Source organism: Penicillium samsonianum, assembly GCF_028829775.1.
Source record: "Penicillium samsonianum strain IBT 33392 chromosome Unknown utg000006l_segment0_segment0, whole genome shotgun sequence".
Lineage (NCBI taxonomy): Eukaryota > Fungi > Ascomycota > Eurotiomycetes > Eurotiales > Aspergillaceae > Penicillium > Penicillium samsonianum.
Window position 1 is genome coordinate 1,746,356 of NW_026643264.1, and position 17,066 is coordinate 1,763,421.

The 17,066-nt window shown below is 47.6% G+C and overlaps 7 protein-coding genes across 7 annotated transcripts; 3 read left to right on the forward strand and 4 right to left on the reverse strand.

The window, feature by feature from the left end:
- Positions 1–358: 358 nt before the first annotated feature.
- On the reverse strand, positions 359–1,960 carry N7471_010700 (uncharacterized protein; the record flags this gene model as incomplete). Its single annotated transcript, XM_057283419.1, has 1 exon — positions 359–1,960. One exon carries the CDS (start codon positions 1,958–1,960, stop codon positions 359–361), a length of 1,602 nt encoding a protein of 533 aa, XP_057132398.1.
- Positions 1,961–2,813: 853 nt separating this feature from the next.
- N7471_010701 (uncharacterized protein) lies at positions 2,814–4,184 on the forward strand (the record flags this gene model as incomplete). The annotated part of the gene is made up of 1 exon (XM_057283420.1): positions 2,814–4,184. The coding sequence occupies one exon, from the start codon at positions 2,814–2,816 to the stop codon at positions 4,182–4,184; it is 1,371 nt and encodes a 456-aa protein (XP_057132399.1).
- A 931-nt stretch (positions 4,185–5,115) lies between these two features.
- N7471_010702 (uncharacterized protein) lies at positions 5,116–6,594 on the reverse strand (the record flags this gene model as incomplete). Its single annotated transcript, XM_057283421.1, has 2 exons — positions 5,116–6,439; positions 6,494–6,594. 2 exons carry the CDS (start codon positions 6,592–6,594, stop codon positions 5,116–5,118), a joined length of 1,425 nt encoding a protein of 474 aa, XP_057132400.1.
- Positions 6,595–7,189: 595 nt separating this feature from the next.
- Positions 7,190–7,498, forward strand: N7471_010703 (kinase-like domain-containing protein; the record flags this gene model as incomplete). The annotated part of the gene is made up of 1 exon (XM_057283422.1): positions 7,190–7,498. One exon carries the CDS (start codon positions 7,190–7,192, stop codon positions 7,496–7,498), a length of 309 nt encoding a protein of 102 aa, XP_057132401.1.
- Positions 7,499–9,926: 2,428 nt separating this feature from the next.
- Positions 9,927–10,706, reverse strand: N7471_010704 (uncharacterized protein; the record flags this gene model as incomplete). Its single annotated transcript, XM_057283423.1, has 3 exons — positions 9,927–10,104; positions 10,227–10,344; positions 10,625–10,706. 3 exons carry the CDS (start codon positions 10,704–10,706, stop codon positions 9,927–9,929), a joined length of 378 nt encoding a protein of 125 aa, XP_057132402.1.
- A 611-nt stretch (positions 10,707–11,317) lies between these two features.
- On the reverse strand, positions 11,318–11,518 carry N7471_010705 (SGNH/GDSL hydrolase family protein; the record flags this gene model as incomplete). The annotated part of the gene is made up of 1 exon (XM_057283424.1): positions 11,318–11,518. The coding sequence occupies one exon, from the start codon at positions 11,516–11,518 to the stop codon at positions 11,318–11,320; it is 201 nt and encodes a 66-aa protein (XP_057132403.1).
- Positions 11,519–13,072: 1,554 nt separating this feature from the next.
- N7471_010706 (Hsp70 family protein) lies at positions 13,073–15,252 on the forward strand (the record flags this gene model as incomplete). Its single annotated transcript, XM_057283425.1, has 7 exons — positions 13,073–13,714; positions 13,771–13,831; positions 13,886–14,081; positions 14,161–14,367; positions 14,430–14,598; positions 14,657–15,149; positions 15,218–15,252. The coding sequence occupies 7 exons, from the start codon at positions 13,073–13,075 to the stop codon at positions 15,250–15,252; spliced, it is 1,803 nt and encodes a 600-aa protein (XP_057132404.1).
- Between the last annotated feature and the right edge of the window lie 1,814 nt (positions 15,253–17,066).

Here is a 17,066-nt window from a genome sequence, read left to right on the forward strand (position 1 = left end):
CTAGTGCGATAGCCACTTACAGAGACTGCTCTCTACGCCTAGGCAGGGCATGGGAGTGGTTGGTTGTGCTGTCTCTCATTGATATTGACCCGTCTGCTATGACAGACTGCCATCGTGCCATCCCCATTTCAATAGTTACCTGATATCACCTTGGCTCGTCCAAACTATGTTTCTGGTCATAAACTTAAGTACCGATTGGCATATGGAGTTCTATAGATGCATGGCATCGTCACCGTTCCCGAGAGTTCACCATTTCCACGACTCGGTGTAGTTCTTCCTCTGCCCCTCTAAACGTTTAAGGCTGCATAAGTATTATCAGTTTGCCAAACCCGATTCAGGTTAATAATAAGAGAGCAACTTACGGTAAGTACACATCGACATAGTATTCGTCCAGCATCTGATTGTAGAGGTCTTCTGGGTTTAGAGACTCTTTGTTCGCATCCCATATCCAGCTGTCTTTACAATGCAGACACGTTTTCACTGCTTTCACATACTCGTCGCCGAAGGCTTCCTTGAGTATCCCAGAAATTTCAATAATTGTCTTGGGTTTGGCTGTTGGAGCTTTGGTCATCCCGGGCAGGCAGAAAAAGAAGGTAAAACCTGTGTGTTTGTCATTACCAACCCTTTCTAACTCTCTGCCGGTGCCAATCTCGAGAAGCAGGATGCCAATCGAAAATGCATGCTCCGCAAACTGGCGATTGTGCTCCTTTCTCTCGTTCCGAGCATCGGCGAGGACGATCTGAGAAGCTGGTGTTTCTAAAAGGAAATGACGCATACTTGTGCTATCTCGGATAGACCGAATATTCCTTAGTCGTAGATTAACCATCCAGGACGTGCCGCACAAGAAGAAACCCCACTGTGCTATCTTAAAGGCGAAGCGAATCCGCTCCGATAGGGGGAATTTAACAACCGGCTGATCAGCAATTTTGGTGCTCAGGTCGTACAGGATTGATTCGAGAGGCTTCAACTTGTCTTTTCGGGCATCCGGCTCGCGTGGGATTACTCGATCTGAGTCCCTGGGTACCGTGGAACCGAACCAAGTCTCACCAACTTTGAAAAGCTGCCTGGTGAAGCTGTTTCGAGTTTTCATGCAGGCTGTATAAAGATTGCTTGAGTTCGGACCAGAAACTGCATCCTCGGATAGAGGTCCTGCAACCGTATATTCCTCAATATTGGTGTGCACCTGGAAATAGAGGAAGTATTGCAACTCATAGACGGTTCTCGGATTGTTGGGATCAAGATCTTGTGGGTATATGTCCATTTCCAGATGCACGTCTGAGGACTTGAATCTCTTCTTTGCATCGTAGCAAGAATCATAAAATGCTTTGCACGGGATCCTGGAGTTATAGACGGCATTCAGGAACATAGTATTCCTTGCTTGAGTCAGAGTCTTCCGCGACTGTTCCGAAAGCATTACCTTTTGATGTTTATGCTTAAATGCTTCTTCAGACAGCTCTTTCACCGTTGCCATTAGTGTTTTGATAGATTCAAATTCGTCAAGCACGTTGGGTACTTTATTCATGACCATATCCAGCGAGCTAAGGCAATTTCCTTTGGAAGTTTTTTTTTTTTTGAACAATCTGCTGAATCCTGTTTTCGAGTCGGCAGACTCTTCCGGGTTGATCGGCTTTTCTTTGGAAGTCAAGCCTAAAAGCTCCTGTATATTCTGGTGTCGGTTTGAAATCGACTTGAGGTGGTTTTCAATCACCTCACTTGCGGTTTTACCCCAGAGTCCGCGCGGATAATTCTTGTTGGTATTCTCATTAATCTCCCACATCTCTGCCCATGCTTCCAGAGTGGCCTGGCTGCTCTGGTATTTGAGCATGAGCTCGTCCAACTTCTGTTCAAGGTGTTGGACTTGTTTTTGCAATCTCCGAAGCTCTTGGATCCAGCCTTTCACCGTGTTTATTGCATTGATGGAATTGGTTACAATGGCCCAAATCGCGGCGACTTCGGCCATGGCTGAGGATGCCAAAAAGGATATCACAATTGGTGTGAGGAATATGGATAGGTATTTTGGCACAGAGAGCAAGGGAATAAATGTAACAGCAGGGTACTGGTGACGGAATCTTTCTCGTCAAATTGATCACTAACTGCGGGGTAATAAGAATACATAATGGATGACATGACATGACGTAAGAACGTGTTACTGGCAAGTGCGGCTCGCCGGTACCCACCTGACGCATCATTACTTGTGAAAGCCAGCATCCAGATTAAGCGCAGCAAATGCGAGCGTGGCAGCTGGCGACTTCCATTGTATCAAAAAAGCTACTATGGAAGCTCAATTGGGACGCGAACTAGAACCAAGCTATGTACGATCCGAGGCGGCACGTTCCGGTGAGTGTCCAGGGCTGAAACGCACTATTATGGCCGTTCACGCTGATAACCCCAGATGAAACCATTGAGTTACTTTCCATCCAGCCTGATGATGACTTCAATGCACAATGTCAGAAGTGCTTGAATAACCTTGAACGTTGTGTCCAGATGGCAGAGAGAGCTGGTCAAGTGGATTACACCTACACACGGACTATAATCCAACCCCTTCAAAAGATAGTACGCGATCACTGCCTTCGTCTCGCAATATGGATGACCGATTGCGAAATTGGAGACGGTAGCCTGTCGACGCTCGCTATAAAGAGCATCCCGCCGCTTTCTAATGCGCTGGCTTCGCTTTTTGCAAGAGTCCATGCCGATGCAAAAGCTATTTTTGGGGGGTTTTGCGATCTAGAGACCGTAGCAAAGCAAGCAGTCGAAGCCAATAGGTATTGATATTCGACACTGAAAAGTCCATTTGGTTATAATCTGCTGACTGCATGGCTAGTTGTCTCAATACACCGGTGCGTCGAATTGGGGAAAGCCGCGAGGCTGGGCATAGGGGAAAAGACATTGAGAGCCAGTGCGATGACCTGACTCAGTGCCTATATGAGCTAGCCAAACTGCAAGACTCGATTCGGATGAGCTTGGCTATCAGGAACAAGGGCCCTGAAGCTGATCTTCACGAATGGATAAAGAAGCACAACGAGAGTTTCTCTGCAGAAGACAGTCTTTCATCGACAACCGCGGACAGGGCTTCGCATAGCTCTAGTGACGAGCAGTGCTCGGGGTGCCAAGAATGGTTTCCGGCATATGTACTATCTTTTCACAAAGAGAACTGCAAAGATACTCAGACAAAGTATGGCTCGTCTGGAACCCTCTCAACTGAGGGAATATATCGGAACTTGGAAGAGGCCTCGAAAGATGAGCTGCATATCCCAACAGAGGCATTATCCTCCATGCCACCAGTTGGCAACTCTATGTTGATGATCCCGGATTCGCATGCGGCGGCCACTGGTTCAGAACCGCAGGGAGATGTGGGAAATGACCATGAAATGTCTGCGAAAGACGACTCTTTTCAAATTCCAGCAGAGGCATCATCATCCGAGGCAACAGCAAAAAGGTCCTTCAGCAACACTTCCGCGTTCTTTCGTCTGGCAGCTCGTGCAAGAGAGGAGAGAAAGACGGGAAAATCCCCTGCTATACCAGGGGACAACGAACCCGTTGAGTCGCGACCACATCCTCAGAAATCGCCTTTCCAAGAGTGTCCTCTAGAAGAACTTTCTAATTATGAAACGTTCCAAGCAGCAACCGCGGGCCTTCGCAAAAAGCTTATTTCCCAGGAGCGACGACAAAGAACTCAGTATCAGATATTCAGTGTTGCGTTTAACTTGCTTTCAATTACGCAAGTCTTGATAGGGGCCACTATTACTGCCCTAGGTCCATCAGGAGGTGAGCACATATTGGCAATCACAATTCTAGGGGCCTTTATCACCTCAATCGCCGGGCTACTAGCTCTGCTCAGGGGGAGAGGGCTTTCGCAGCGGCTTAGGGGAAACATGACCGAAATAGCAAAAGTCTTAGCCCACATTGAAGAGCAGACGATCCTATTGAGATACGGCAACAGGAAAGATTCAAATGATAAAATTGATGATCTGATCGAAGATACGCTAAAGCGATATGCTATTGCGGAGGACATCATCAAAAGAAACCAGCCAGATATATATGCGGTTGGAAATGTGTCCCAAACCCCTTCAAACGCTACAGAGACGGAATGCACTTTGAGTCAAAAGTTAAAAAGAAGCACGACAAGGGGAAAGAGACGTGCAGCAGATGAAGAAATGGGAACTGATGATCTGATCCACCTATAACATGGGTATAAGATTAATGCACCATTGGAGAAAGGAGCCGACTGATGGGTCAAGGTCCTCCGCGTATTAGACTTGATCATGTCATATCTTATGAAGTTTCTTAATTCAGCAATATGATACGAACACCCCTGCAACAGCCACTTATTGAGCGGCCGCTACTTCCAACTGGAGAACCCTGATCATTAGACCTGGCTGTGACCCGCCCCGCGGTCTAACTCCTGGACCCGCGACACTACGCGCAGAGAGTTAGGGTCCAACCTCAGCGACCCTTACCCCGACTGCGGTATAAATTTCCCGGGCTTTACCTAATTAGGATGGATAAAATAACGTATTTCCCTACCGAGTGGGCCACCTAACGTAAAACGCGTCAATTAATTAGACCTTCCTTCTTTAACCACCCACTATGCCACCAATTCGTACTCAATCCTCTCAAAACCGTACGGAGCAAGAGGGTAGGATCTTATTAGCTGTCCAGGCTATTAAGAAGCAAGAAATTCCAATCCATCAAATCCCCCAGTCTTGTGAGGATCGTTAGGATATATGTAACTAATACGTTTGCATCTTGATCGTGGCAATTAGCTCGTTGTCGCTTCGGCCGGTCTTGGGTTATTCGTATATTGCGTAATCGACATTACTATGTCATGCAAATTCTACACTAGACCACCACTCCTTTTGGTCGACTTGTACTGAAAGGACTCCGCCGCCAAGGTAAAAAGCCCGTTTTGCGTTCAAAGTACTCTTAGAGTTATGGTTAGTCCAAACACTGGAACAAGTCTCCTTGCTGATGTTGATACTAGTGTATGTTAAGAGTCATCTTATCCTCTTTAAATTCTCAAGATTTGGTTATAATATTTTTAGTTTCTTTAATCAAAGATTCTATATAGAATCGCGGGAACAGATTAGGCGCCAAGCATTTTCTCTGTACATGAAACTAGGCCAAATTTATTGAAATAACACCATTCTTGTCGGGGATTGGAAGACCTCTTGCCCTTAGCTTTTTGATCCTCTTTTTTTGATCCTTAGAGGAGAGGAGGTTCCAATTCACATATAAAGATGAATTTGGCACTAGAGGGCTGTCCGAGGTCGCTTGAGTGGTGATGACTTCGGCTACGGGCTCCTGGGCGGTAGCCTCCTCGGGGGAGGCCTCTTCTTCCAGGACAGGCTTATCGGCGGCGGCCTTCTCATAAACAGGGTCCCCATAGACAAGCGGCTCCGGGACATCTTCATCAGGGGCAGGCTCCTCGAGGGCAGCTTCTTCATAGCAAGGCTCATAAGCGAAAGGCTGGTCGGGAACACCAGCCCACCCCGTCATACGGGCATTGTTTGCAGGAAATGCGGCGGTATGACAGGCACTGAAAGGAGCGAGATCTTCAGCCAGGTATTCGGTGGGGTGGTCAGCGGAATCATCAGGGGGACAGTCGGGAATTTGATCGGCATCCTCAGTGGGGAATTTTTCGAGGTCGTCAGGGTCACAAATGGGAGCTTGAGCAAAGGAGCCAGGATAGTCAACAGCACTTTCGTCTGGGGAAACAGGCAACCCATTCACCGCGACGTTAGCCTCGGCGGAAGCAGGCTTCTCTGGCCACACAAAGTATTCTCCGGTACCTGCATCGCTTGCTGCCGCATGCTCAGGCTCTGTGTCACCCTCGGCTTCAAGAGAATCGAGGTGCCCTTTGTGGTTTTTCACGCACTGTTGTACGTGGACGCAGAGGATGTCAATCACAACCGCCATGACTGCTGTGCTAAACAGCTCGATTTTCTTGCCGGTGCCATTATTAGCAATTTCGCGAATATTGGGCTGTGACTTTACAGACACAAATTCCCGTCGAAGGACTTTCCTGACATATTCTGGAAGCCATATCTCATCTTCGGGAAGTAAAAAGAAGGCCTCCCTGGTTGAATTCATAAGTTCGATCGTCGTCATTGCTTTGCCAAAATATTCAATATGTTTTTCAGCAAGCGCCTCGAGATCAGGGAGACCGTACTTCCTGCATGTATGGTAGACTTGGACGCTTCTTTGGTATTCTCGTTCTACGTAAGATGTGCGTTCACTTAGTGGCGAGTCAATGGTCTCATAAGCACCCGTGTATAAGAAATGCACTAATGTGTGGCCAATATCTTCAGGAACACCGGAAAGCCGTAGGTCTTCGAAGAGAAACATATCTTCGAAGAGAGGATACTTCTGGAGATAGAATGACGGGATGCTGTATCGCTTGGTTCCGATGGAGAGGGTGGCCATTGGAAGTTCGTAGAGCCTACGACCAGTAAGTGTTAGGGGCTTTCATGCTCAATCGATGGGAGATCCTCACGAGAACTGTGGTTGATTATATTCGACCTTTGGAAATCTCTGGCTTGGAGACTCGGCGGCCTCCTCACCCGTTTGACCGTGGTCAGAAAGTTTGGTATTCATCTTGATATTCTTAGCAGTGATAAAAGCCGTGGCTCAAAGGACAAATCTGTATCGAAGTGAGACACCTTAACCAGATATTAGTAGCCGATGAAGTTGGAAAATGAGGGGAAGCCATGCGTTGTTCATGTTGTTCATGCATGCCCAGCGCATCAGGAGGCGAGCCATCATCTTATTGGTCGTATTCGCGCGGCGAGGCTGACCCCTACAATCGCAATTTCCAAATGGACCACCAAAAGCCAATCTCCATGAACCACGCACCTGGGTCATATGCAGCACGCCAAACAGCACGATTTACCAGAATGAGGCTGGGGCTGATAACCGAAACATCTTTTACAGCACTGTGGAAAATAGCCAGAGACGAAGTCTGTACGGTTAATGAAAAACGCGTCCTTCCACCACTTCGAGAGGATCACAGGGTTGTGCTCTGAGGTAGGCGTTGAATTGATATACCTGCCACCACACTCACCAGGACTTTTCTGTTATCTCCATACTTCGCATATTCTACACGGAGTCATCAAACCGGAGAACGTTCTGGTTGAAGGAGGGCAAGCCTTGTTGACAGATTTTGGCTTGTCGCAAAGAGGACTTTGGGGAAATGGTAAAGCGTCGCAACCAGTGGAACCTAGTGTACGAGTATTGCGCTCCTGAGGCGAGGGACAAAGGCATATCAAAAGAGGGAGATGCATTCTCTCTAGGAGCTGTCTTCTTGGAGATGCTCATCGTCTTGGACTACCCCGACAAGTTTGAAAGCCTCAAGCCTATCTTGAAGCGTCCATGCCCCTCCGATGGGATATTATCTTATGCGAACAATATTCACCAAGTTCATTCATGGATTGAGAAGAAACTTGATGCTCTCAGCTGGCAGGATAACAAAATTCGCTCTAAGTGCAAGGAAATGATTTGACCTAACCCTATTCAACGCACTTCAACTGAGGATCTAGATGGTTTCTTGCCATCACTGTCGGCAGAGTTTAGATATTGCACATGTGTTGACGTGGGTGCATAGCGAATGTTCCACTCCACTACCTATGCAATCTCTAACCTCTACCTCAGCTTTCTCCGAAATCTCAACTTCCCATTGACGAGCTCTCAATAAAACATATATTCCGGCCAAAAGTTCGATAGCAACATAAACTTTGAAGTGTGGTGTAGAACAGGGGAAGTGATTTCTGTCAGAGAACTGAGATTTGTGATGACTCATAACATGCCGCACTCAGCTGTGTAATTCCAATACTTCCAGCGAGGAAAAGGTTACACGAAAACACGATGCCTTTTTGCGCGGCCCAACCCAAGAGTGACGGCCGCATCATAGTGATTTCCCAAAGTTGACTAGAAAATTGGGGAATCCCTTCAAGATTTCGATGATTCCTGCATTTCCGTACTGAAAAGCCAACTGGAGAGCTGTTTGGTTGCCATTTCTTTTCTAGATACTTCTAAACATAAGTAATTTGTTTATTAACACCCCCTATAAGAAACTTACATATTATCAGAAACCCCTTTATCCAGCTCTCCAGTCAGCCTGAAGGGTTCCAATCCCATTCCAATAAAGAAATTGGGAAAGACTGCAAACGCATATATAAATTGAGGCAATCCATTGATTTCAACGGTGGACCCAATGTCATGATCAAGCGCTAGATCTTACACTCTTTTCCGTCTGTTCTAACGCATCACTAAGATGGCAATAAAGCTTTGGATACTGCCACTTTGGATACTCCAGAACATGAAGGAAAACACCCAAACAAATCCAAAAGTCCTGCTCCAAATACTTTCATCCAACCACTCCAATCGGTGTTTCTGTCCGAGCTTCGTCACAAAGACCCGCAACAGCCGCGTCACAACAACCTCCAAAAGCCCAGCAACGAAATTGGCGCAAAACCACCACATATCTAGTGACCAACCACAGCGGTCACCTAGCTGCCAAGAAACAGCAGCATGGGACGACCCAGAAAGAAAAAGAAAATGCAAATATAACGAAAAACCTGTCCGGCAACGAGCGAGGCTCAAGACGGAGTATTTTCCGAGAAACATATTCACCGTAATTGGTGTAAGTTCGACGAACTATTTGGTGCCAAAAACTTGCTCCAAAAGCGTCGAATGCTCTATGCTTGGCTGAGTGGTCCGAAAATCGGCGGCTATTCATATGGTAAATCAAAACGGAGGACAATGACTGAGACCAGCGAGAGTGCCGCGTGTGCTGAATCAAGCATGGCAACGGCAGAAAATGTCCACCAGAAGATGAAGGCACATCTCATCAGTGTCTCTCGGAGGGTCACTGGAGCAATCTGCGATGATAAACGTCGAAAATAGACTTGGTGTAATGGGTCAAACTCGTCGATCCGGACAGGCACGAATGCTGCAGGGAAGACCCGTGCTTTTATGTAGAAGTAAACTACCACGTATGCAACAAGCTTCCCTAAGCGAATCACTGTAAATCTGCATAACGATGGCGAGGAATTTGTGGCTGCCTTGGGGACTTTTGAAAAATTGGTAAGACGTCCCTAAAAGACGTGGATTGTTGTAGAGCTTTAATCCTTTATAGTATCTTCCGGAGATATGAGGAGCAAGTTTGGAAATGCGGCCCAGATAATCTCCGTCTTCCAATACTCGCAAGTCCTCAATAAATAGCAGTGATGTGGAGTGTCCCACCCAAATACAGAGAAGTAGACCCTATAAACTGTTCAAATCTCCCGGCCACCAATCTGAGGTGGCAAAGGACAGACCGGCTGGTATGTACAGCGATGGTGACAGAATAATTCTTTGAGGACAAGGGCGATTGACTAAGTGGAAGAAAACACCAACGGAAAAATAGAAAGTCGTAATGGGCACCACGATTGGTAGAATCTCTTGATAAATTCAAGACATAACTTGTTTTCCCTCACAGATGCGAAGTTGGATGGTGTTTAAAGGGGCTAGAGTCGACTTTGGGAAAAACCGGGACAGAGGGTTATATAGCCCAATTGACACGTGAGTCAAGGAGCCAACTGCCCCCACGACTTATTAGTGGGTCATGTAGGGTCCAGTTCCAGGACTCATTCTATTTCAGTATCTTAAACATTGAAATTCCAGCCAGAGCTGACTTCAACTGAGACACCAGTATGACTCAAAAATCAATTTTTATTTTATACAATATAATAGTAGAGTTATTACCGACGACGGATTTAAAGAATGACAATGTATTCTACTGGACCCCTGGCAGGGGAGATCCTTGACAGTCCAGGGTGTTTATCAGAAAATATCTAAAATAGGCTATTGGGAACTATAACCGCTCTTACATAGCACCTTTCCTTCAAGCCCATTCCCAAAGAATAAATCCTATTCTCATCCTGCGAGAATTAACTAGACAGAGCAGCCTGAAGGTCCTTCTTGTCTTGAGCGCTAAGACCATGGTACTCGAGGCTAGCGCTTCCCATGGGAACGGGAACAGGGCCACCTGCCTGGGCAGGCTTGTCGAGAAGAACAGTAGCAAGGTTCATACAGGCTAGCGGAACATTGTCGGCACGAGCAGCTGGACTGGGGATCAAAGGTTATTCATGTTCGACGATGGTTATATGATTAGTCTAGGTGGCTTACAGTCATCGCCGGTACTGTAGACGTTCACCGGGCCTCCCTAGGAGTTGATTTGCTGGATACACTGGTCCATAGATTCCTGGGAAACACCAGAAGGCAGGTCACGGCGGTCCTTGGCGCCTGCGACAATGCCCCCAGAGATAGCACCTCCACCAAGGCCACCCGCGACTGCACCGATGATAGCTAGAGGTGCAGGGCAGAATTAAACCAGAGAGAGGATGGCAAGAGCGCCAGTAGTGGTAGTGGTGAAGGCGTGCATGTTGATAAAATGGACTTTGGAAGAAGAGAAGGTATGTTGTGATAGATTTGGATATAGATGAGCTGTTGATTGCAATTAGAACTCTTCTCGTGGGAAGATACCCGTATTTATAGGCAAAGCCACTCAGCCCTCGACTCGGTTGTGATTGTCCAATTACTAGATCGACTTGACTAAGATAGGATGAAGGATTCCAATGTGTCACACCCTTGGGGGCCGCCGAGTGATGGACTCGCAAGGGAGAGCTCTTCTCCTCACTCCATGCAAGAACAATGCACTCAAATTTCATCATTGAAAGACCCTTAACTATGAGATATATTCCTTCGGGCGGTATTGTGGACCCCGATGCAGGTCCAGAATACAACGCGGCCTATATTTGCAGGGTTCAGAAGATAAATGAAGTTACATTATTTGACGCCATGGGGTGGAGAAGAAAAAGAAGAGGGCTATGCTGATAAGAGCAAGAATTAATACCTGCCAAACATGCATGGTTCTAGAAACGGAATAGCAATGGTGATATCGATAATGTGGATGACGCAAATATGTTTACCAAATCCAGTCTATAGGGTGTAGGAAGCCACAGAGGAGCAACAGGATATGGGGAGTACAATAGATCTTTGGAAGCCAGGCTCCACAATATTGTTGGCTCAAAGCGAACAAAGCCAATAAATAGGTATACCACATGGGGCATCATGCTGGAGAAAGGGTGAAAGGATTCGTAATTTCGAAGCGATGGGGCCATGATGCAATTGAAACTCATTCGAATAAACATTACATTATGAATTCTTGTCAAGATCCTAGTCCAAATCCCTGGTTGTCTGACTATAAGAACCTTTATCATCTCAGTCCAACCGCACCATCAATATTTCCAGAGCCAAGTTTACTTTACTCTTAATAAGGTCAACCTTCCCCATCCACATCAACTGTGATTTCAATGTTGGGGAACGCTGCCTCAAGACTCTCCTTGAGTTTTCCGGCGTACGGGTGCTCGAGCCCGTAACTGTAGTAACCCGCTGTCAGGGAGCCGCCGAAGCAAAGGAGGGACAGTTTCTCTGCCATTTCCTCGTATCGTTCTGCTGAAAGGCCGCTGACTGAGGTCATAGGGGATTCGTCGGATCGTGAGGCTGGAGATCAGCTTGGTTGAGACTTCCAAAGCCAAAAATACGGCCCAACCAGACGCGCCGTTTGACGCGAGGCGGGAACTTGGGCCAACAAGCGTTACCATGTTCGGTCATGTGATGCTACTGTCATAGGAGGGACCTGTCCCCGCCATTACTTGCTTATTGTCCAATCGAGGAAATGAAGTGCAGAAGGGCGCTTCCGGATTGCTGGTATCACACCCGAGGAATGTGATATGGGATGCGGTACGCACCACGTAGATGTTGAGTAATCGTCCCCCAGTGACTTAATCAACGTAAATCACAGCATAGTCAAGCTTAAGTTCAGACTCGAGGTCCACGGTTCGTCTATTCCAAGGATAATCAAGAGACAGGAAGCAAGCCAAAGAGCACCGTGGAATTAATAGACACTTGTTTCTAACCGAGTGTATCACAGGGCTCCCTGTTTATACCGATGGTGTTTTATGCACACGGGGCGTATTATGTCGCTTGCACAATCCAAATCCACTGGCGCACCGAGCATCAATGGTCTGCGCGGCCGTGGCTATTTGGGATTCCACGGAAGCCGTAGCGCGGATAAGCCAAAAAGTGAGCAGCCGCGCGGGCCATATGATCCGGGTGGAATTCAAGGCTAGCATATTGGATTGAGGTCTGATTCGGTTTGTAGTTTGACAGCAGGGATGGACAGCTCTCGCCCTAACTGTGGGACATGATACCCTTGCAGTTTCTTATTTTGTTCCTGTCATATGATTTCTCGAACCTTTTCTTAAGAAAACCCGGCTATTCCCATTCCGGTATGCATAGAGAGCGTGTGGCGAACAATAATTGGCTCTCAATGGCCGAAGTCTATACATTTACCAAGAGCCCTCCTATAAACTCGTGAAGGTCGTAACGGCAACAGCGGACACAATCCTATGCTCGAGTCATCCTTCGTCTCCTCCGTATAGCCCGCAAGCACTCAGTCAGCACTGATAAATCTTTAAGCGCTTTACCTAGTGGGGAAGAACACTCCAGCGCGTTTCAAGACAGCCCTAGTTCTGTTCACCTCTCACCCAACCTTGGCGCTTGCAAAGCAGTGCCTATTGGAATCCTCAGTGACGGCGTAGGGGTCTCGCAGCGTATAATCTCTCTTCTGGACATGGAAAACATCGCTGAAGTCAGGGAGCCGCTGGCAAATCGTCATCGATGCTGTCTATCCTATAAACAATCACTCGCCGATTTGTATGTCTATTTGCGTGTTTTTCGACGCGATTTTCCAGATCACGCCGAGGGGGTTGGAGGGTGGAAAGGAAGATGAATTGGCACGCGGCAACGCGAATCGGCCTTCGAATAATGTAAACGAACTGGTCAGCTGTTACCGTTTTCTTTGTCGGGTAGTCAAGGGGACGGAAAGTAAAGGGGCGGTGCAAAGTCCGCAAATCCGAAATCACGTGATAGCATAGCATGCAAAACATTGGCCGGACCCCCTGGCGAAGCTGCTTTCCGCCGACAACCAATAACCCTGCATAACACCAGCTCGAGTCTTCACCTGCGCACCATGAGTGAAGAGCCGTCTCAATTGATAGTTGGGGTTGACTTTGGAACCACATCTTGTACCGTCAGCGTCGAATGGATGGGTAGCAAGGTTCCCCGTCTTCTTAAATTTCCAACCCACAACAACGCCAAGAACAATGAAGAACTAGACGCCATCCTTGCATGCTCGCCAGATAAATGGTATTACGGCGATAACGCCCAATTTCGGCCAAATGCCGTTCTCTTTGAACATATCAAACTTGCGGCTATGGGGCGGAAGCCATATACGAGTCTGCTGAAGAGAGCTGTGCATGAGGCAGCGACGATAAACGGGACGGCCCTGACCATCTTGAATCTGTTTGAGAAGCTTTTTTCGTACATTTTTGAAGTTTTAGAGGAGCAATTCCCCAAATTGCCAGAAAGCAGTGTCTACTCGATGGGTCGACCTTTCCACGAAATCCAGAAAGCCTGTCGAGTGACGTATCCGGTGGAATACAACATTTGGCTTAGAATGATGCTCTTTGAGGCGGCACGAAAGGCGGGATTCAATGAGGTGGCCGGAGTCTCGGAGCCTTTGGCAGCTGCCCACTATATTGCATTTGAAAGTGAACGTGCTCGGCTGCCTTCCCAAGCTATGTTAATCATTGATAGTGGCGGTGGAAGCACAGTAAGGCTGCGGACTCCCTTGATTCGCGGCTCATCATTGACTAATCTTCTACATAGGATGGGGCAACGGTATTTTTTGATGCTGAAGAAGAAGTCAAGTTGGCTTGCCCTACGGATGGTGGGAACTTCGGCAAACATTCGGCAAGAAGAGCCTCTGCTAACAGGTACACAGGGTTTGATGGAGGAAGCCAGATGATCAATGACGCTGCGCGCACGTGCTTGCAGTATAAACTCCCCGACAATGCCTACTTGAAAGATGATGAATGGTGGCCAAGGATTTCCCGAGAGATCGAAGGTCATAAAAGAAGGTTCGATGCAACCACGGCTGTCGTCATCCAAATTGTGAACGAAAGCGTGTCGATAGGGATGTGAGTATATTAAACCCCTTCACCTCCCCCCACACGGGGCCCCACCTGAAGCAAGATCGTGGTTGACTGATGAGAATAGTGAGGAAATGAAGAAACTCTTCCAGCCCTTGATCCAGGGCATCCTGAAATTAGCTATGAGACAATATACCGCGGCTAGTGAGAACGGCCATCCGCCTAGCGATTTCGTTCTTACTGGTGGGTTTGCGCGAAACAGCTGGGCTACTACCTATCTTTTTTCGGAGGTGCAAAAGTTGATGCCTGGAATGAAATGTACCACCGAAGTTGCGTAAGTTATAACCCCTCCGTCTACCACGGATGATATTTCAGTTTTGACCATGAAATATTTAGAGTCGAGACTGTGGCTCAAGGGGCGCTCAGATATGCGCGAAAGCCATTGAAGGAGGTCACCATGGCTCGTGTGGATGTGGGACTATCTTACTTGGAGGATCGCACGCCAAGTGGGAGGCCCTTGGGAGGAGATCGGGTAAAAGACGCTATCGGCTGGGTTATCTTGAAGGTATGATACTCGCAAAGTATGTCCCTTGGGAGATCTCAAACATTGTTAACTGTACCAGGGCGAAGCCGCTGGGGCTGAGAGTCGCGTGGTATTGATTAAAACCGTCTATCGGGACAAGCGGGAGCGGCCGAATGAATTCATCTCGTCCAAGGTCTGGACAACGACCGATATTTTTGATCAAAAGATGATCCAGCCTAATACCCGGAATGATTGGGACTGTCCAATCACATATCCACTTACTGGATTACGATCGGACTTAAACTGTATCGGCATCATCGAGGCCAAGATTCCACATGACAGATTATTTCCCGCCGGCAGCAAGCATGATCAGGTGGAAGCGCGATTCCTTTTCACCATTAGACCCAAGGACCAACTTCTTGAAACGACAGTCTCTCTCATATGCGACAATCACAACCCGTTACTCCTTGAAAAGTCCTATGTGTCCGCCCCCACCTGGGTCCCTCAGTCAGAATTTGACGTCGAGAGAGACCGCCATGACGGTCACCAATCACCATCTCTCACAAGTGAACTCTCAGCAATCTCAGCAACAGGTAAGAAGCGAAAACGAAAAGCACCTGCACCGAAAAGGAACTTCGCAGATTCGCCTATGCCACGAGAGCCAAGGCCTGGCTCGGTGCTTCCGCCTCAATCTAGCTTTAACGATATACCACTGCCTCCAAGGCGAAGAAAAATTCGAAGGCTCGGGTCTCTAAAGCCACGTCGATCATTGTCTCTGTAACTGCTGGAGCACCTGTTTTGATACAAATGTTCTGTCATCCCAAAACGCACTAATATAGTTAACAATGTGGTATCTAGTAACTAGTGCCTGGTACATACAGAGATGTTAAGTGATGACCTATTTATATTAGTACAAAAAATTTCGATTGATAATATCTTCGTAGCTTGTGACTTAGCATTTCCCCTTTTCTTACTGGGTGCGATGTTGGACTTCGCGTTTCATTATGCTGTATCAACAGTAGCCCGTAAAGAGGGACAAAATCCGCGAATACTCTTTCTGTTGCATGGGCAAGACACCTGCCTGCAGAGATACACTCAAAGGCAGTAATTATAGTCCGTTTTACGTTCGCACCTCGGTCTTTGGCCAGGTCGTCCCGGCCTACCAATACTTTAATGGAGCCGAAAACATCCAAGAGCACGTCCCTCTCGTCCATGTTATAGACAGATGGTCCAGCCCGGCTTAATAACGCGAAATCACTCTTGCACTTTCAATGTTATCGGCATCCATGTAAGCTTGTAGCGGCTGGTGCGGTAGTCGGTCGCGCTCCGTCCGTACAGCTTCGGTGCGAATTGTATGGCTAGTTTTCGTGCAAACTAACTGGCTAATTCTCGCGACGGCAGCCATTGCATCCCATATAGCACTTGCCGCTATTTCAGTCGGATCGGATGAATCGGCGTCGGGTGCGTGGACGCAGTCAATAAGGTGCTGCGGGTCGATTCCACGGAGGTAGACAGCCCACTGCGTGCGACGTAGCCATGGATTCGCGTCATCGCGCTCGCTAGCGTCTATAACGCGAGGTAATTCACTTTCCTCCGTGAAAGCTAGTTCGATTTCATCAATAAGCCGGTCGCCGACCTCGGTCGCGGGCATTGAATCGGCCTCGGCAATAGCCTCCGCCCCGAGCGTACGTACGCGAATATAATAAGATCCAGTACGACGGGGAAATGCTCGCTGGCATCGTACGACGCGCGTAAATTGCTGGATTTGCTGCTCCGCTGCTAATGATCGTTGGGTTGCATGGCTAGGCCGTCCTCCGGCGTTTTTAGGTGCGACCCAGCTATGGTGGTCACGCCAATGCTGTCGGATAGTCGTCACTGTTCGTGCGATAAATTGGCAGAACGGACCCTTTTCACATAAAATGCCATCCGAAAAAACTGGCAAATTAGCAATTGGGTGGTCTACGACCGTCGGGGGCTGCCATTCATCGCATTCATGCGCCCGGTCGGAGGTTTGAACAACGTGCGCAATTTGACGTGCCACACGTATTGGAAGTCGATGATTCGCTGATTGAAGGTGTCGTAAGACCTCTCTCGGTCTCACAACGTGCTCGCATGTCTTACACACGAAGACTGGGTACGTCGAAGGTTCGTGAAAGAATTGCATGATAGTGGTGTAGAGATATATGTAATGAGATATATGTAATGACCATAGGTAATGTGAGGTGAAACTAAGGAAAAAGTAAGACTTGATCTCTAGTAAAATGGGTAGGAAAGGAGATCAGATTAAATGTAAGAAGTGCTGAAACCCCCTCTTTGATTCCTAGACCCCGTGACCATTGTTGACTAGCATTATTGAGGTGTTTTCATATATCTACAGTGTTGTGGTAGCGTCTTTGGTAGTAAAGGTAAGCCGTAAAGGTACAGAATGCCGTACCCCAACAAAACATCTTAAATTTTTAATCGCCATTTTCACAATAATTACTAGGCTACGCATGCTCCGAAGCAAATGG